The sequence below is a fragment of the Hylobates moloch genome, unplaced genomic scaffold (assembly GCF_009828535.3).
Source record: "Hylobates moloch isolate HMO894 unplaced genomic scaffold, HMol_V3 SCAFFOLD_23, whole genome shotgun sequence".
NCBI lineage: Eukaryota > Metazoa > Chordata > Mammalia > Primates > Hylobatidae > Hylobates > Hylobates moloch.
This window is the reverse complement of record NW_026652298.1, coordinates 37,157,361-37,176,674: the sequence shown is the minus strand read 5'-3', so window position 1 is coordinate 37,176,674 and position 19,314 is coordinate 37,157,361. Positions and strand designations below refer to the sequence as shown.

The window sequence follows — 19,314 nt, the reverse complement described above, 5'->3', positions numbered from 1 at the left end:
TCGGCTCACTGCAACCTCCACCTCCCGGGTTCAAGCGATTCTCCTCCCTCAGCATCCCGGGTAACTGGGATTACAGGCTCCCACCACCACAGCTGTTTTGTATTTTTAGTAGAGACGGGGTTTTGCCATGTTGGCCAGGCTGGTCTCGAACTCCTGACCTCAGGTGATCCGCCTACCTCAGCCTCCCAAAGTGCTGGGATTACAAGTGTGAGCCACTGCACTGCCGCCCTTATTTATTTTAAAATCTCGACTTTTAAACATGGGTAACTAATTTAAACTCTATAAAAATACTGTGAGGAAAAACTAAGCCCTGGTCATTCAAGTATGGTCAGGGGCCAGGTGCAGTGGCTCGAACCTGTAATCTCAGCACTTTGGGAGGCCAAGGCAGGAGGTTCACTTGAGGCCAGGAGCTCGAGACCAGCCTGGGCAACACAGTGAGACCCCTTCTCTGCAAAAAAATTTTAAAAATTAGCTGGGCATGGTGGTATGTGCCTATAGTCCCAGCTACTTGAGAGACTGAGGTGGGAGAATCACTTGAGCACAGGAAGTCAAAGTTGCAGTGAGCCGAGATTGTGCCATTGCACTCCAGCCAGAGTAACAGAGCGAGACCCTGTTTCTAAGAAAGACAAGAAGTGTGGTCTGGGGACCTGAAGCATCAGCATCGTCGGCGAGCTTGTTGGAAATGCAGAATTGCTGGCCTCACCCCAGGTCCAAATCTGCATTTTAACAAAATCTCCTCGTGACCTGTGGCATATTAAAGTTTGAAAAGCACTGGATTAAACAAGCAGGGAACAGGACTTGGCTCCAGGATGCCGTCGTGACTTCTGTTTCAGGATAAGCCACACCTGCTAAGCCCTAGCAGTGACCTAAGTCCATGATTCAGAATCCAGACACCACCTGGTGGCTCCTTTTATTATATCAATTTATTCAAGTGACTGATTAAAAAAACTTCTGGGCAGCAGGATGACAAACTAGGTCTGTAAACATGATTTCATCCCCTCATCCCTTCTTCCAAGGAGCTTCCTATGACAGGAAATCGAATTCTAGTTGGCAAATCCAGCAGTGAGGTCTGTAGAAAAGGGGTCCTGTGTCACAGCCGGGAAGGCAGACTCGTCCCTTTAACCCACTCCAGCCAGGGGTGCTGGCCAGGATGTGCTGTTTTGTCATGATGTGATCACTGACTCTGGTTTGTTGACAGCCCCTTCCCCAGGAGGAGGGAGACTCTTTGGCAGTGCGGCAGCCCTCCTGGGGGCACACGGTTCTCAGCAGCAGACACAGGCAGGCAGGAAGCAGGCGGCTGAGTCTCTCCAGGGAGCACGGTATTGCTAGGGTTGCAGGTGCCCTGGCAGGTGGCCAGGTGAGGGGCTGAGGCACAAGTGCTATCAGGAACTTGGCTGCCCCACAGGGGCTGAGGACACCCAGATGGTCCGTGCCAGTGGCCTTGAAATTTCCCCTGCAGAAGCCAGACTGTGGGGAAACAAGCTTTCGGGACGTGCCACCCTGGGCAGCTTGAGGCTTCAGTCCTTGAAGGGGTTGTGGGCACCCCCTGGCTGCTCCTTCTCTGTGGCCAGAGGCTCCCCGTTCATCTCCTGCAGCGGGTGGTACGCATAGTCCCCATGCAGGCGCCGGTTCCTCTCTGCTCTGGACAGGAGCAAGGACAGGTTTGCTGCGGTGCTGATCAGCAGGAGGAAGGCCAGTGCCAGGGTGAGGGCTAGCCAGGCGGTCCTGCAGACAGGAGAGAAGCCCCAAGTGGGGGACTGCTGGGTGGGCTCAGGGCTTGGGGAGCACTTGAGGGGCTTCCCTCTACCCGGCATAGACAGCACTAAATCAGGTGCCTCCAGGGACCACACAGGAAATATTATGAGCAAAATAGACTAGGTGGGAATGGGGCAACATTTAAGACATGTGCAGGGAACAGCAGAGGCAGTCATGACCTACAATGCAGGTCTGTGCTGCCCATCTCCTGATTTTTTTTTTTTTTTGAGACGGAGTCTCGCCCTGTCGTTCAGGCTGGAGTGCAGTAGCATGATTTCAGCTCACTGCAATCTCCGCCTCCTGGGTTCAAACGATTCCCCTGCCTCAGCCTCCCGAGTAGCTGGGACTACAGGCTCGAATCACCACGCCTGGCTAATTTTCGTATTTTTAGTAGAGATCAGGGTTCACCATATTGGCCAGGCTGGTCTTGAACTCCTGACCTCAAGTGATCCACCTGCCTCGGCCTCCCAAAGTGCTAGGATTACAGGCGTGAGTCACCACGCCTGGCCTGATATTTTAAGAGAAGCCATTAAAAAAGTTTTTAAGGCTGGGCGTGGTGCTCACGCCTGCAATCCCAGCACTTTGTGAGGCTGAGGCAGGCGTATCACTTGAGGTCAGGAGTTCAAGACCAGCCTGGCCAACACGGCGAAATCCTGTCTCCACTAAAAATATGAAAATTAGCCGGGCACCTGTAATCCCAGCTACTCAGGAGACTAAGGCAGGAGAATCGCCTGAACCCAGGAGGCGGAGGTTGTGGTGAGCTGACATCGCAACACTGCACTCCAGCCTAGGCAACAGAGTGAGACTTCATCTCAAAAAAAAAAAAAAAAAAGTTTAAAAAAATGTGAATGTTACTGATTATCAGATACTGCTAATATATTTTAACTTTTAAAAAATTATGTAAGCCAAATAAAACACAACTGGAGGCTGGGCATGGGGGCTGGGAGGCCAAGGCGGGAGGATCACTTGAGCCCAGGACTGTGCACCTCGTCTGTGCAACACAGTGAGATCCCATCTCTGAAAAACAGTACGAAATAGAATTAGCCACGCGTGGGGGCATGTGCCTGTCGTCCTAGCTACTTGGAAGCTGAGGCGGGAGGATCGCAGTGAGCTGATTGTACCACGGCACTTCCGCCTGGGTGACAGAATGAGGAAACCCCCGGCCCCCACCCTGGCATCTCTTCTAGCCCAGTTTGCATTCTGAGCTCTAGTGGGGACGCTGACAACAGAGGCTGGGCACTCAGGCCCTGGGCTCTGCTCCAGGGTCCCCAAAGCGGACAGTGGGGAGAGCTGGTCCCTCTTCCTCTAAGGCAGGGAGCTGGCAGGGGACAAGGGCAGAGATGGACCTCACCGGGGAAGGGTGCGGGAGAGAAGGGGGAATCTTCCCACCGTGGCCCCAGCTCCCACAGAAGCACCTACCTGGTGAAAAAGGAGAGTTCTCCCGCCCTCAGGGTGGCTTCAGATGGCTGGAGACACTGCTTTACTGTAACATACCAGAGACGGGCTGAAGGGGCTGGAGCAGGAGCGTCTGCCCATACCGCCTCCCCTCGGAGGGGTAGGTACCTCCAGAGACGCTGCAGTTGCCAGTCTTGGGGTCACAGGGACAATGGTGCTCGCACTTACAAGGCCTCTGGCAGCCCGGCCCATGCCAGCCAAGGGGACACTCTATGGAAAGGAGATGGGAGGAGGGAGAAGGGAGGAGGGAGGCTGGGGCCTCCAGTGTCAGAGCCTTTCTCGACAGGATAGGATACCTGCCCCGGCCCATGTGTACAGAGCTGGGCTAAAGGTGAAGCACCCCCTGCCCTCCCTGGGCTAGCCCCTGAACGTGACCTTATTTGGAAGCAGAATCTTTATAGAGGCCCTTCAGTTAGGATCTCAAGATGAGATCCTTCCGGATTTAAGGTGGGCCCTGCAGCCAGAGCCCAGGGATCCTTGTTTTAGTCCAGCCCTTTGTGGAATGCGCCGCAGCAGCCACAGGGGAATCATGCAGCGATGTGCAGGTGAGGCAGGGGCAGAAGACAAGACGCAAGCGGTTCCCAGACCAGAAGGTGGAGACAGAGGCAGCAGAGGAGCAGTGGGGGCTGCCGGGCCACCGTCTCCCCATCTGCTAGTGGCGTGGCGGCTCCTACCTTCACTGCAGTTGGACCCGGTCCATCCGGCATCACAGCGGCAGCCGGCTGCCGAGACAAGACCGGGGAGGCCAGGTGAGGGTCTAGGGCAAGGCAGGGCTGGGCAAAGCCCCCTCCCTGGAACCCCCACTCACTCTCTGTGCACAGCCCATGCTGGCTGCAGTTAGAGGGGCCACAGTCCAGCTCATCGCAGCCGAGACCCCGCCAGAAGTGCCCAGTGCACTGGCAGTGCCCGTCCACACAGGTCCCGTGGCCGTGGCAGTCAGGCGGCTGGCAGCGGGGTTCGTGCACACACACCACGGTGGACACTTGGCGGGGACAGCGCCACATGTTGTCCTGGCTGTAAAGGGATGTGATGTGTGAGGAGAGGACACCCCCAGACGGCCCCTCAACTCCCTCCAGGCTGCCCCCAACCAACCCTCTCTCCATTCTCACCTGTCTACCTACCTACCAACCTACAAGATGAGGTCTGTCTATTTTTGAGATGAGGTATTGCGATCCTTCCACCTGAACCTCCTGAGCAGCTGTGACCATAAAGTGTGCACCATCACGCCTGGCTAATTTTTTTTTATTTTTTCGTAGAGACGGGGTCTCACTATGTTGCCCACGCTGGTCTTGAACTCCTGGGCCCAAGCGATCCTCCCACCTCAGCCTCCCAAAGCACTGGGATTCCAGGCGTCAGCCCTTGTGCCCAGCCCTCTCCAGTCTTTTATAGGTTCCTCTGCTCCCTACAATCCCTCCCAGCCCTGGGCCTTTCACATGTGGTGCCCTCTGCCCGGAAGGCTCTCCCACCCCCACCCAGCTACCACCTCCTTCAGATCTCAGTTCTTATTCTGTCATCCTCAGGGAGGTCTTTGCTGACCAACTGACCCTGTTCCTAGCCCTGGGGAGTACTGGCATCCTGGGGGAGGGACTGCAGCAATTTCTGCTCTCTTGGACCCCCGGGGCCTGGCACATAGCAGGCACTCAATATTGGCTGAATGAGACAGGCTGGGGCAGACCTGGACTTCAGCCCTCATGAAGGCGGCTCTCACGTGCTTACCAGTGATCTGACGGGTAACTGGCCAAGGTCCCGTTGAGCACGAAGGTGGCAGAGCCACCCCCATCCAGGTTGATGGCGTTGACCACGTCCTGTTTCAGCAGGAACTCCGCCGTTTCCCACAGGTTGATGCTGCGGCACAAAGCGGTGGTGCTCAGGCTCGGCGCCCACCATCATTTCTCATTTAACTCCTTTTCCTTCCGCAGTGCACGGCATCACGCCCACAGTGCAGGCACATTTCTAAGTGGCCCCCACCCCCAAGCATGTCTCATCCTAGCTCCCGGAAGCTGTGAACATGTGAGATCACACCCATGCATGTGCTGTTACATGGCAAAGGCATCCTTAAGGGAGGGGAAACAGCCTGGAGGATGTGGGTGGGGCCACTGGAATCACAGGAGCCGTTCAACACAGAGAACCTTCTTTGGCTGGTGGCAGAAAAGGAAGTGAGATTTGAAATGCGAGGGGGAGGAGAGGGTGGCTGGACAACTGGGGGAGGGGACACACATGGGAAGGAACCTGGGCAGCTTGAAGGAGCTGAGGCCCCAGATGGTGGCCAGCAGGGAAACCAAGACCTCAGTCCCACAACTGAGGAGGGGACGTGGATTTTTCCAATAACCTAAACAAGAGGATTCTTTCCAGGTAAGAGAAGAGCCCTGCCTAACTAGCATCTTGGTTTTGTCCATGGGATATCCTGAACATAGAACATTCCAAGTTGACCAGCCTGGCCAACATGATGAAACCCTGTGTCTACTAAAAATACAAAAATTAGCCAGGTGCGGTGACTCACGCCTGTAATTCCAGCACTTTGGAAGGCTGAGGTAGATGGATCACCAGAGGTCAGGAGTCCGAGACCAGCCTGGCCAACATGATGAAACCCCATCTCTACTAAAAATACAAAAATTAGCCGGGCGTGGTGGCGGGTGCCCGTAATCCCAGCTACTTGGGAGGCTGAGGTGGGAGGATCACCTGAACCCGAGAGGTAGAGGTTGCAGTGAGCTGAAATTGCACCACTGCACTCTGGCCTGGGTGACGGAGTAAGACCCTGTCTCAAAGAAACAAACAACCAAAAGAACATTCCCTGTTGAGTGTTGCTAAATTTGTGCTAGTTATGCAGCCAGAGCAAACCAAAACACTCTCTTTACAGGGGATAGAAATGCGGCTCAGGGAGGCTGAGTGACTTGTCTACGGCATAACATGGCTGAGCTGGGATTGGAACCAAGGTCTTCTCCCTGCTAACTTTGTGACCATTTCCTTGTATCCTATCTAGGGTTCAGGAAAGGTGAGGCCTAAAGCTGAAGACGATGAGTTCTTGGAATTGGCAAAGATCTCAGGACCCTCATCCTGTGGGAGGGTGAGGGGGCCCTGGGAGGGGGGACAGATAGGTGTCAACATCCCAGAAAGCAGGTAGAGTCAGAGAGTGGCTGTCACTGGGTCAACGTTCCTCCTAGCAGGACTGAGCCCCGGCCAGGGGGCCTCAGCTCCCAGGACTCACCCACGCTGCTCCGTTTGGCCGTCTGCATGAAAGAGCACCAGCTGCCCTTTCCGGTCGTGGCCAATGGCCGTCCTGGCTGATATCACATTCACAAATTTGCTAAAGGAACCTGAAGGAGAAGCAGCCTGGCTGATCACCGGCCCCTTGGGAGGCCTCCTGCTTCTTGCCTAACTCCACTTCCCACTGGTCTGAGCTACCCGGTACCTCCCTGGGAAGCACAGCGGCCTCCTTGCTCGTCTCCCTGCCTCCCCTCTGCACATCGCAGTCTCCCCAGGGCAGCCGAGGGGGCTCTTCTTACAGGTGAACCAAGCTATGCCAGCCTCCAGGTGAAGACCCTCTAATGGTTTCCCCTGTTCTTAGAACAAAATCCAAAGGGCCAGCATGCCCTCCCCAGCCTCTTCCTCCTCCTGCCTCAGCTCCTGGGTGTCCCCTCACCACCCTGCAGCCACTTTGCACTTCCTGTTCCCTCTGGCTGGGAACTGTGCTTTTCTCTAGCTTGCTGTTTTGTGAGCTCACCTCCTTAGTGAGGCCTTCCTTGACTGCCCACTCTTTTTTTTTTTTTTTTTTGAGACAAAGAGTCTCGCTGTGTTGCCCAGGCTGGCGTGCAGTGGCATGATCTCAGCTCTTTGCAACCTCCGCCTCCCAGGTTCAAGCAATTCTCATGCTTCAGCCTCCCAAGTAGCTGGGACTACAGGCACACACCAGCACGCCTGGCTAATTTTTGTATTTTTTTTTGTAGAGATAGGTCTCACTATGTTGCCCAGGCAGGTCTTGAACTCCGGGGCTCAACCGATCCTCCCGCCTCAGCCTCCCAAAGTGCTGGGATTACAGGTGTGAGCCACCACACCTAGCTTACTGCCCACTCTAAAACGGCCATGGTACCCTGTCCCCATCCCAGTATTCCGCATCCCAGTGGTTCTCAACCTTGACTGTCGGTCAGAATCACCACGGAGGCCCATTAAAACATAGACTCTTGGGCCTTGCCTCTGATTCTGCAGGTCTGAGGTGTGTGTGGCTTTGGAACAAACTCCTGGGCCACGCTGACGTTGCAGGCCCATGAAGATTTTTTTCTTTTCACTTTTCTCTTCCTGTACCCATAGCTCCTGTCCCCATCTCTCCCCTTTTCCCCTAACTTTATTTTTCTTTCTGAGCACTTACCAATTCTTTTCAGCATATTCTATAACTATTTTCTGTCCTATATATTCAACATAAGCCTATCTTCATCCCCATGAATCCCCAGTACCCAGAATAGTGCTGGGCACAAAGTAGCTGCTCAATACTTGTTGGAAGACTTAAGAACAGCTCCGCCCAGCCCACTGGTCCTGGTTCTCAAGAGGGCTGTTGCCAACAGCCTCCCCATCCAACCTGTCTCCTGTGTCTCGTCGCACTCTGTGGCTTGGCTCTCGTTGATGTAGATGCTTCCATTACGAATCAGCCACACGACCCCACTCAGCAGCTGCACAAATGGGTTCTCAGTGTCCAGCACCTCCTCCTCAGACAGGTACCTGGATCCGGGGAAGGTGGGAAGCTCACTCACCAGCAGGGGCAACTGCAGATAGTCAGGCTCTTTCTCCCTGGCCGTCCCAACCTGGCTGCTAGATTCCCCCTCATGCCCCAGGAACCTGCTGAGGCCTGAGTGTAGCTGAGACAACTTAACAGCCCTAGGAATCTCCCTGTTGTCAGAGCTGAAGCTGGACAGGGTTCTGACAATACGATCCCCACGAGCCTTTGCAAACAGTCTAGGTTTCATTTAATAGAAATGACCATCCCCCAACAGATCTCAAATCCATCTATGGCCCTCAATCTCCAGGCCATACCCAGCCCAACTACCACTTGATCCCTGTTATGGCCCTTCATTGGGTTCCTCGTTTCTCCACTGATCTCTCCCATCTGGTCACACTCAGGATCAGAACAAGCTTTATCATCATCAAATAATTTTTTTTTGAGAATCAAATAATTTTTAAGATAATTTTAAATAATGCAAATCATCAGTCTTGGCAGGGCGTGGTGGCTCACACCTGTCATCCCAGCACTTTGGGAGGCTGAGGTGGGCGGATCATCTGAGGTCAGGAGTTCCAGACCAGCCCGGCCAATATGGTGAACCCACTCCCCCGCTCCGCCCGCCGCCCCCCCGGCCCCCGCTATACTAAAAATACAAAAATTAGCCGGGCGTGGTGGCACAGGCCTGTAGTCCCAGCTACTCCAGAGGCTGAGGCAGGAGAATCGCTTGAACCCGGGAGGCGGATGTTGCAGTGAGCCGAGATTGCACCACTGCACTCCATCCTGGGCAACAGAGCAAGACTCTGTCTCAAAAAAAAAAAAAAACCATCAGTCTTGATGACTTGATGTTTCTGACACCCCACTCCTCTTTCAGTCCCTTATACACAGAAGCCCCCCTGAGCCTCTGAGCCTTTGTGCTTAGGGTTCCTTTGGACTGAAATGCTCTTCCTCCAGTTCGGACCTTGGCTGGCTTAGTGATTACTCTTCAAGTTTCAACTCAAAGGTCACCTCGGAGAGGCCTCTTCCAGATCACCCTCCCTAAAATCAACACTATTTACAACCGGTTCACCCCGCTGGTTGCTTTGCTGCACACACAGCAATCAGAATGTATGTTAGCTATTTACCTGGCTTTTGTTGATTTTTCTAGTAATGGGGGAGGGCTGTTAAGGCAAAGACTGTGTTGGTCACTGCTATCTCACCAGGGGGCAGCACACTGCCTGATACAAGCAAGTGCTCAATGACACTGGATGATGAATAAACTCTGCAAGGAAGCGATTCCTATCCCCATTCTGCAGATGAGGAAACAGAGGCTCAGCTTCGTTAAGTGACTTGAACACGGAGGCACGGCTACAACCCAAATCTCAGTCCCTCTGCCCTCGACAGCACGGGGCTCCCTGCCTCCTCACCCAGTGACCAGAGTCCCGTCGCGGCGGATCCCGAACTGCGCGTTCTGCAGCCCTCCGGAGCTGCTCACCCGCCGCTCGTCGCTCACCACGTTCCCCAGGCACTCGCCCGAGTTCATGCGGAAGAAGCCCCCGTTCTGGGCGACGCGGCAGTGGGCCGCCCGGGCAGTCTCCTCCACGGTGGCGCGCCGTCTCGCCGCGCAGCCGCCGGGCCCACCGGGCTCCAGCACCGAGAAGGTGCGCAGGGGTTCAACGGCCCGCGTCAGGTGGCCGGCCACCGCGCGGTCCCTGAAGTGCGACACGAAGGTGCGCACGGCCAGACCGCCGGCGCCGGGGGTCGCGGGGGGCGGAGGCCAACTCTCGTGCTCGCGGCGGCCGGCGCGCACCCGTGTGCAGTCCCGGGGGAGGCGCGCGCGCGCGCGTGGATAGGGCAGGAGCAAGTCGTCGTCGCGGGAAGCCCTGCGGGGACGGGCGGCCGTCAGCTCGGGGGACAGGGGGGACCCCCCGAACCAGGTTCGCCCCGGGAGCTGCACTCACCCCGAGTCGAGGCCGCCGGACGCTTCCCAGAGGAAGCCGAATAGTGCAAGCCGGACGAGAAGCCAGCGACCCGTGGAGGTCGCCATATTGGACCGGGGCCTCGGGTCACGTGGGTCGCCTCACGTGACTCAAGTTCCAGGGTGGCAGCTTTTAGCTCGGACTGAATTACCTGAGCTCTTTTCGGCTGGCGGGCGGTGCTGGTGATGGTAACTTTTTATCTCCAGGTAATCTCAAACCTACAGGAAGTTGCAAGGAGAGCATAAAGAACTCTCGTAGAACTTTTATTCATGTTTAGCAGTTTTTGGTAGGCTTGCCTGATTTACTCAATCATTTGTACTTTGTTTTTTTTCCTGAACCAGTTGCAACCAAATTGCAGACGTCATGATCCTTTCTTTACCCCATACCTCACTATGCATCTCCTAAGAACAAGGGCATTTTCTTAACCACAGGGCGAATATCATTAGGACAACTCCCATTGACAGTTCTGTGATCTCATCCACAGCTAACCTTCAATTGTCCCTCTAATGTCTTTTTTTTTTTTTTCCTTTCCTTTTTGGCTGCCCCTGACCCTGTAATCCAGGAGTTGCTTTTAGTTGTCATGTCTCTTTGATCTCTTAATCTGGAAGGCTCCTCAGCCTTTTGTCTTTTACTACCTTGACATTTTTGAAGACAGCCCAGCTACATAATTTGTGTGACTTAATGCAAAATGAAAACGTGGGGACACTTGCTAAAAAACCCAGAAAACTGTTAAGAATTTCAAGATGGTCAGAGCAAACGGTTGCAGCAAGCCAGGGACCTTCTGAGTGAGCCCATGAAGCTGGCCCTGAGTACGGAAGCCAGTTTATTTTGTAGCATGTGCGTCAAGCTTCCTTTGAGAGGATTCTTCTCTTCAGGCCTCTTGTCCCAGTGCAGTGTCCAGGGTTGGGTGGTGTCTTGGTGCCAGTGCAGTGCATGGGCCATTCCAGGAGCCACGGCAAGTCTAGTTAGCTTGATACTGTTGCAGTCTTGCCAGTGTACCTTAATATAGCAGTTTCTCCTTGTCTGAACTAGTACCCGGGTTCTTTGTCTTACTTCCAAGAAAACCAAGGAGCGTGGACACAAGGGTGGGGTTGGAGCGAACGTTTAATAGGGGAAAGAAGAAAGCTCTCCAAAGTGGAGAGGGGAGTCTGAGTGGATTGTCGGGTTACAGCTGAATGCAAAAAGCTGCTTCTTCTTCTTTTTTTTTTTTTAAGACAGTGTTTTGCTCTTGTCGCCCAGGCTGGAGTGCAGTGGTGCGATCTTGGCTCACTGCTGCAACCTCAACAGCCTCTGCCTCCTCGGTTCAAACGATTCTCCTGCCTCAGCCTCCCGAGTAGCTGGGATTACAGGCACACACCACCACGCCCTGCTAATTTTTGTATTTTAGGTAGAGACGAAGTTTTACCATGTTGGCCAGGCTGGTTTCAAACTCCTGACCTCAGGTGATCCGCCTCCTTCGGCCTCCCAAAGTTCTGGGATTACAGGCGTGAGCCACTGTGCCTGACTGCAAAAAAACTTTTATAAGATACTGCTCTCCTCCCGGTAACTGAGTAACTTCTTACCAGTAAAGCTGCCTGTGCAGCTCCCCTTATGTAGCTGTGGGTATGTCTCTAGGCAAGTGCAAATGGCTGCTTCTCTTGTTTGTGTAACTGTGGGTTTGTTTTAGATAAGGCCTCCTCCTCCCTGTGCCAGTTTGCACGGAGGCCACCGTGTATATGCCTGAAAAGGAAAGGAAACTTTTTCCCGGGAGCCTGCTAATTATAGAAAGAACAAAGGGCTTCTGTGCTGGACCCTGTCTGCTTATCTCTGTGCAGGTCCAGCCTGAGTTTTTTCCCAGGTTGCTTTTTGCTTTATTTTTGCCAGTTGCTGTGACTTTTCAGGCAGGCCACTTCTGAGGTCGGAATTTTCCCCAACAGATTTTTCTTTTCCTTCTCCCTCACTACCACAGGTATGGGGGGACACAGATAGAGGCCAGGGCAGCCCCTTTTCATCCACAGTCAGCACTTCTGGTGCTTGATCTCAGGCCCCTCTTTGAGCCGCTGCTCCTTGGAGCCAGTGCACGGTGAGGGTTAGTGAATACAGTTAGAGAGTGTCCCCCGCAAACTCGTGTCCTTACCAGAACCTCAGAATGTGAACTCGTTTGGAAATTGGGTCTTTGCAGATGTAATTAGTTAAGATGAGGTCATACTAGAATAGGGTGGGCCCTGAATCCAATCTGACTGGTGTTCTTGTGAAAGACACAAATACACATGGAGGAAAGAAGGTCATATGAACACAGGCAGAGATTGGAGTGAGGCAGTCATAAGTCAAAGAATGCAAAGATTGCTAGCAGCCACCAAGATCTAGGAGAGAGGCGTGGGACAGACTCTTGAGCTTTGACAGAGAACATGGCCATGCTGATGGATTGCTTTTGGAAACTAATATAATTCAGGGACCTCAAAGGGGTCCCGGGAGCAGCTCTGATGCTCCTAGTTCACTTTAACCACGCATAAAATGACTGCTCCTCCTAGAGGCTTAAATGACCAATATAGTGATGTGAAGGGAGTATATCTTTCTGATCTTTGCATTGGGCTGCTAAAAATAACCAGCAGAGGAGCCCAGGCCTGACGCCTACTCCCTGCCTCCGGAAGCGCTCTTTTTTCTGCCTCAGGAGTTACAGGAACAGGCAGTCTTTGGCAAGTTCTGACTTTGGTTTTCCCCCTACTTTGAGGTTTGCTACTCCTTTGCCAAGTTTTTCTAAGCACATAACGGCTGCCACAGAAATTCTGCATTTGAACAGAGCAGCCCATATCCACAGTTCTAGCCAAAGCTGCTAACGAAGCCAAGGGTTTTCTTTTTTCCTCTTCAGCTTGGAATACTTTTGTCCCCTCTTAGCGTCCTCGTTTGAGTTCTGCCATCATTTGTGTGTTCAACAGGCTGAGCACCTCGTATGTGCTCCATTGCAGCTGATCCCTGCCTTCATGGAGCTTAGCTTTTCAAGGGGAAACAGACATGAAACAGTCATGTGATGAATGCAAAAAGCAAAGGGCAGGACTGCGAGAGAAGGATGTTGCAGGTGTGGCAGGGAAGCCTCTCCAAGCCCATTTAGAATGTGATTTGAAGGAAAGAAAAGAAGGTGCGGCTGTGGGCAGATCTGGGCCAGAGCCTGAGGTGGGAAACAGCTTGGCAGGTGCAGCAGGAAGAGACACCTGGTGGGAGAGGAGGGCCATGGGGGAGGGGTGGAGGTGGTGGGCAGGGTTGAAGTGGGAGGGCCAAGCCAAGGCCAGATCCTACATGCAGGGATCCAGGGAAATTAGTATGGATTTCAGCCAAAGTGAAATAGTAAGCCATTGGGAGGGTTTTTTTTAAAACTTTATTAAGATATAATTTATATACTGTAAAATTCTCCTGTTTTAAGTGTATATACTGCAATGATTTGTAGTAAATATACAGTGATATTCCAGCATCACCATTATCCAGTTTTAGGATTTTTTTTTATCATCCAAAAAAGTTCTGTCATGTAATCCTATTATTATTTAGAGACAGGATCTCATTCTGTTGCCCAGGCTGGAGTACAGTGGTGCAATCATAGCTCACTGCAGCCTCAACTTCTTGGGCTCAAGCAGTCCTCCCACCTCAGCCTCCTAAGTAGCTGGGACTACAGGTGTGCACCACCACACCAGGCTAGTTTGTTTGTTTGTTTGTTTGTTTATTTATTTTTAGACGGAGTCTCTGTTGCCTAGGCTGGAGTGTAGATTGAAATGGCCTGATCTTGGCTCACTGCAACCTCAGCCTCCCAGGTTCAAGCGATTCTCCTGCCTCAGCCTCCTGAGTAGCTGGGATTACAGGGGCGTGACAACACGCCCGGCTAATTTTTGAATTTTTAATAGACACGAGGTTTCACTATATTGGCCAGGCTGGTCTTGAACTCCTGACCTCTAGTGATCCACCCCCGTTGGCCTCCCAAAGTGTTAGGATTAGAGGCGTGAGCCACTGCGTCCGGCCCGAAAGTTGTTTTTATAAAACTCTTAGGAAATGTAAACGTAAAAGGATCAATGTTTTCTTTCCGTGCTGTGTAGAGTGTCTGTTGTGTAAAGGGCTGGGAGGGCATTTATAGCATCCCAGAACCTGGTGTTGAGGCTCTGAGGGGCAGGAGATTCTATCATAGGCTGCATGTCTGGCCCCCAGGTCCAGTTGGGTACATTAGGGGTACCCCTCATCCCACGTGGACTTGCAGGGTGGTGTGGGGGCTGCCAGCTGGGCAGACCAGACTCAACCACGGTCACAGCCCAAGGTCCCTTCCACCAGCTAAGACCTGGACGAAACATCTCCAGGTGCCTCTTTTTTCTTTTTTTCATTTCTTCTATTTAATTCAGCAAATATTTTTTAAACACTTCTGTGTTCCAGGCTGTGTAGTAGGAGCCAGGCACTTGAAGAGGAGCGAGACATCGTCCGTGCCCTAAAGTCATTCACAATCTGAAAATAGAATTGACAAGCACACAAACGAAGCCAGAGTGAGGTGCCACAGAGCAGTGTAGGGAATGAGATGGACAAGTAGGTGTGAGGAGGGGAGGAGGCTTCATAGAACAAGGGACAACCTTGGGGAATCTTTTTTTTTTGAGACGGAGTCTCGCTCTGCCGCCCAGGTTGGAGTGCAGTGGTGCCATCTCAGCTCACTGCAAGCTCTGCCTTGCAGGTTCATGCCATTCTCCTGCCTCAGTCTCCCAAGTAGCTGGGACTACAGGTGTGTGCCACTACGTCCGGCTAATTTTTGTATGTTAGTAGAGACGGGGTTTCACCATGTTGGTTGGCCAGGATGGTCTCGATCTCTTGACCTCGTGATCCGCCTGCCTCAGCCTCCCAAAGTGCTGGGATTACAGGTGTGAGCCACTGCACCCAGCCAATCTCCGGGAATCTTAAAGGACAAATCAAATTTAACCAGGTTGGGGGTGGGGGCAGATTCGCAATTGCAAAAATGTGGAACCAGCCCAAATGCCCATCAATCAATGAGTGGATAAACATCATATATATATGATGGAATACTACTCAGCCATAAAAAGAAATGAATTAATGGCATTCGCAGCCACCTGGATGGGATTGGAGACTATTATTCAGGAGTGGAAGACCAAACATCATATGTTCTCACTTGCAAGTGGGAGCCAAACTGTGAGGATGCAAAGGCATAAGAATGATACAACGGGGCCAGGCACGGTGGCTCACACCTGTAATCCTAGCATTTTGGGACGCCGAGGTGGGTGGATCACCGGAAGTCAGGAGTTTGAGATTGGCCTGGCCAACATGGTGAAACCCTATGTCTATTAAAAATACAAAAATTAGGCCAGGCATGGTGGCACACACCTGTAATCCCAGCACTTTGGGAGGCTCAGTTGGGTGGATTGTCTAAGCTCAGGAGTTTGAGACCAGTCTGGGCAGTATGGTGAAACCCCGTCTCTACTAAAGCACAAAAAATTAGCCAGGCGTCGTGGTGTGCACCTGTAGTCACAGCTACTCAGGAGGCTGAGGCAGGAGAATTGCTTGAACCCGGGCGGCGGAGGTTGCAGTGAGCCCAGATCACACCACTGCACTTCAGCCTGGGGGACAGAGCAAGACTCTGTTTCCAACAAACAAACAAAACCCAAAAATTAGCCGGGCGTTGTGGTGCGTGCCTGTAATCCCAGCTACTCAGGAGGCTGAGGCACAAGAATGCTTGAATCCAGGAGGTGGAGGTTGCAGTGAGCCGAGATCGCCCACCACTGCACTCCAGCCTCAAAAAAAAAAAAAAAAAAAAAGTTACAATGGAATTCGGGAACTCGGGTGGGAAAGAGTGGGAAGGAGGTGAAGGATAAAAGACTACAAATTGGTTTCAGTGTATACTGCTCAGGTCCTGGGTGTACCAAAATCTCTCAAATCACCACTCACGTAACCAAATACCACCTGTTCCCCAAAAACCTATGGAAATAAAAAATGAGAAAGAGAATAGGTAAAGACCTGGAAAAAGCAGGGATACTGGTGGGACGTTGCCCAAGTCAGTCTTCCTGGCTCTGGTGGGTGAGGGGGCCAGAAGCTTAGCTGCTGAGAGACAGGAGTGGGGAAGCAGTCATGAAAGGGTAGCTTGAACTTGCCCCAGCTCTCACCAGTCCCTTCCCCGCCCTTTTGATCTCTCAGACCTCATTCCAAGCAACAGTTCTGCAGACACTGTTCTCAACTCCTTCACACTAAAGCTACGTGACGGAGAAAGTCTTAACTCATTCTGTTTCCTGTGTATATTTACATCTTAAGAGGAAACACTTTCAACCAGGCATGGTGGCTCATGGCTGTAATCCCAGCAGAGGCAGGAGGATTGCTTGAGCCCAGGAGTTCCAGGCTGGCTGGGCAACACAGCAAGACCCCCGTCTCTTTAAAAAAAAAAAAAAAAAAAAAAAAAAATCTCAGCTCTTTGGGAGGCCAAAGCGGGCGGATCACCTGAGGTCAGGAGTTCGAGACCAGCCTGGCCAACATGGACAACAGAGACAAACACTGTCTCTACTAAAAATACAAAAATTATCCGGGTGTGGTGGCACTTGCCTGTAATCCTAGCTACTCGAGAGGCTGAGGCAGGAGAACCACTTGAACCCAGGAGGTGGAGGTTGTAGTGATCTGAGATTATGCTACTGCCCTCCAGTGTGGGTGACAGAGTCAGACCCTGTCTCACAAAAAAAAAAAAAAAGGAGGAAAAGCTTTAAGAACATGATGACTTAATGGAATTACTTGTTTACAGTTGGATTTTATACCTTGAGCTGGGAGCCGGAGGGAATGCAATTTGACTAAGGATTGTAGCAGGGGCACATAGAACCACCGTGGGCCAGGTGCTCCCACCAGTGAGGGCCTCTCTCTCGGGGTGTGTATTTGGAGGGCAGGGAAAGAAGGCCTCGATGAAGCCCTGAGGTGGGGTTTGTGCCGGGGGACCTGCTTTTCCGTCCCCCTCTCATTTAACTCCAAGTCCCAAGCCTCCTTTCCTCCCTGTCTTCCTCCCACCTGCTCCTAACAATCTGCCTGTGACTGGTTTTTCCGCTCTCTGTGCTACTTGAACAGGAGGCTGTCAGGAGCTGTGCTGCTCCAACGAGGAGAACCATTGACTCATTTGTGGGTGCTCCTTGTCTTGGCCTCGAGTTTTGTTTGAAGCCCTTTGGAGGGTTCCCTCTTTTTTCTTTTGAGACAGGTTCTCGCACTGTCACCCAGGCTGGGATACAATGGCATGATCATAGCTCACTGCAGTCTCAACCTCCCAAGTCTCAAGTGATCCTCCTGCCTCAGCCTCCCAAGTAGCTGGGACCACAGGCACGGGTCACCATGTGCAGCTGATTTTTGTGTTTTTTTGTGGAGATGGATTTTCGTCATGTTGCCCAGGCTGGTCTCCAAATCCTGAGCTCGAGCAATCCACCCACCTCGGTCTCCCAAAGTGCTGGGATTCTAGGCATGAGCCACTGCGCCTGGTCATATGAAGGGGCATTTGAGCAGAGACTGGGGCAAAGTGAAGTGTGAGCCACGTGGATGTCAGGGGAAAAGTGTTCAGAAAGATAGGAAGCCTTGCAAGGGACGCGAACTCCGTGTGGGCTGGATGTGTCTGTTGAGTGGATAAATTCCAGGGAGTTTTTGGGCTACAGTTTGGCTGTGGCTTGCCACTGAGAAAGTTCTTTTTGTGTTTGTTTGCTTTTACTTTTTCGAGATGGAGTCTTGCTCTGTCACCCAGGCTGGAGTGCAGTGGCATGATCTTCGCTCACTGCAGTTTCTGCCTCCCAGGTGCAAGCGGTTCTCCTGCTTCAGTTTCCGGAGTAGCTGGGATTACAGGCGAGAGCCACCATGACTGGCTAATTTTTGTATTTTCAGTAGAGATGGGGTTTCACCATGTTAGCCAGGCTGGTCTTGAACTTCTGACCTCAAGAGATCCGCCCACCTTGAGAACGTTCTTTTTAATTTTCGGTTTCACATCAGTCCTTTAAATAGAGGACCAAGCTATGAGCCAGGTCATCAGGACGGGTCATCTGCTTCCCCACGGGTGTGGTTGGGCTGCAGGGACCTTGTTGCTGAGACTAGGAACAGCTCCTTGAGGCAGGTGCTGCATTAGTTTCTGGGGCTGCTGTAGCAAGCTACCATCAACTGGGAGGCTTAAACCACAAAATTTAATGGTCTCACAGTTCAGGAGTGCTGGGATTATAGGCATGAGCCAAGGATTCCCTTTCCTTGAAAGTGACTCATACGCTCCGCTTTCCCCCACAGTCATTTCACCCTCTCCCTGGTTTGGCAACTGAAGCCTTCTGAAATGAACCAGTGTGAGGCTCCAGTGAGGACTCCATCCCCAATTCAGGAAGCACAGAGGTGGAGCATGATCCCCCCGATTTGTTTATGTGCAGCTGACTTCTGTCAAGATGGTGTGCCTATTTTGGAAAACCTTTGTTTGCAAGACAGTGTGAAAGAAATCCTTAAAGCTCACAGAGTGCCAGGTGGATATGACATTCTGGCCCTTGGTTCCCCCAAGAAAATAGCAACCTCCAGAAAGCAAGTCAAACTTGTCAGCAGAATCCAGGGATGTTCCTCGAGGCCTGACAACTTAAGAGCAGTCATGGGAAGGCATTCAGAGGACCGCAGCAGAGGATCAGGTCAAGGGAACCTACCTCCTAAAGAAAAGATCGAGAAGAACCACGTGCCCCACTACCCAGCTGGGCTGCTCAGCTGGGCACAGAAGCAGCCAAGGATATTTTAATTCAGGTGCTCACATATGACTAAGTTGCCACATGAGGATGATCCGTGGCGATTTTCTACCTTGAGGCAAAGCAGGACAATGCGTGTAAAGAGGTTTGCAGCCCTGAGACCGGGTTTTTAGCTGATTTTTCTACCCCGGACTCTAATGCATGCAGGCTGTCATCAGCACCACAGACAGCACCAGAAACCATAATAACGTCCCAGAAGGTTTTATTGCTAAATTAGTGTCAGAGCTCCAGGGAACACATTCAGATATAGTCACACTGTGTCAGAGCTCGAGGGAAGAGCTGTAAGCTGGGAACGAGAGAACCGATGACAAGGCAGCGGCCTCTTCTGGAAGCTTCTAGAGGAGCCCACAGTTAATGGGACATCATCACTTGAGGCAGCAGGTAACGTTTACCTGGCACTTAGTGTGTTACGGGCACTGTTTCCAGTATTCTAGAGACACAATACTCACAGCAGTGGAGGTAACATTGAGGTAGGGGCTGGGTTTTGTTTTTTTTTGACTCCCACTGTCACCTAGGCTGGAGTGCAGTGGCACAATCATAGCTCACTGCAGCCTTGAACTCCTGGTCTCAAGTGATCCTCCCTCCTCAAGTGAGCCTCCCTAGTAGCTGGGACTACAGGCGTTCACTACTGCACCCGGTGAGGGTTGGTGGGGAGGTGTCTCGTTATGTTGCCCAGGCTGGTCTCGAACTTCTGAATCCAAGCGATCCTCCCACC

The 19,314-nt window shown here is 52.2% G+C and overlaps 1 protein-coding gene across 4 annotated transcripts; it reads right to left on the bottom strand.

Annotated features, from left to right (window-relative positions):
• Window positions 1–131: 131 nt before the first annotated feature.
• Window positions 132–9,963, bottom strand: NAGPA (N-acetylglucosamine-1-phosphodiester alpha-N-acetylglucosaminidase). Of its 4 annotated transcripts, XR_009211827.1 has the most exons (11): window positions 9,856–9,963; window positions 9,322–9,777; window positions 7,781–7,920; window positions 6,416–6,524; window positions 4,927–5,055; window positions 4,332–4,408; window positions 4,019–4,224; window positions 3,885–3,932; window positions 3,319–3,420; window positions 3,175–3,238; window positions 1,644–1,725 (listed from the first exon to the last, which is right to left on the bottom strand). XR_009211827.1 is itself a non-coding variant. In XM_032144638.2 (10 exons), the coding sequence occupies exons 1-10, from the start codon at window positions 9,939–9,941 to the stop codon at window positions 1,518–1,520; spliced, it is 1,548 nt and encodes a 515-aa protein (XP_032000529.1). In that variant the 5' UTR covers window positions 9,942–9,963; the 3' UTR covers window positions 132–1,517. The 4 variants fall into 4 exon arrangements, 3 of the variants coding, with proteins under 3 accessions (XP_032000529.1, XP_032000530.1, XP_058290094.1); XM_032144638.2 differs by lacking the exon at window positions 4,332–4,408 and having other exon boundaries at window positions 132–1,725; XM_032144639.2 differs by lacking the exons at window positions 3,319–3,420; window positions 4,332–4,408 and having other exon boundaries at window positions 132–1,725.
• Between the last annotated feature and the right edge of the window lie 9,351 nt (window positions 9,964–19,314).

Bases quoted from the DNA above. Each gene is read 5' to 3' on its own strand.
- NAGPA (XM_032144638.2), bottom strand. From the start codon at position 9,941: ATGGCGACCTCCACGGGTCGCTGGCTTCTCGTCCGGCTTGCACTATTC. The intron at 3,239-3,318 runs GTACCTACCCCT...GGTATGTTACAG, and splicing joins CAACTGCAGCGTCTCTGGAG to TAAAGCAGTGTCTCCAGCCA. The intron at 1,726-3,174 runs GTAGGTGCTTCT...TCCTGTCTGCAG, and splicing joins GAACTCTCCTTTTTCACCAG to GACCGCCTGGCTAGCCCTCA.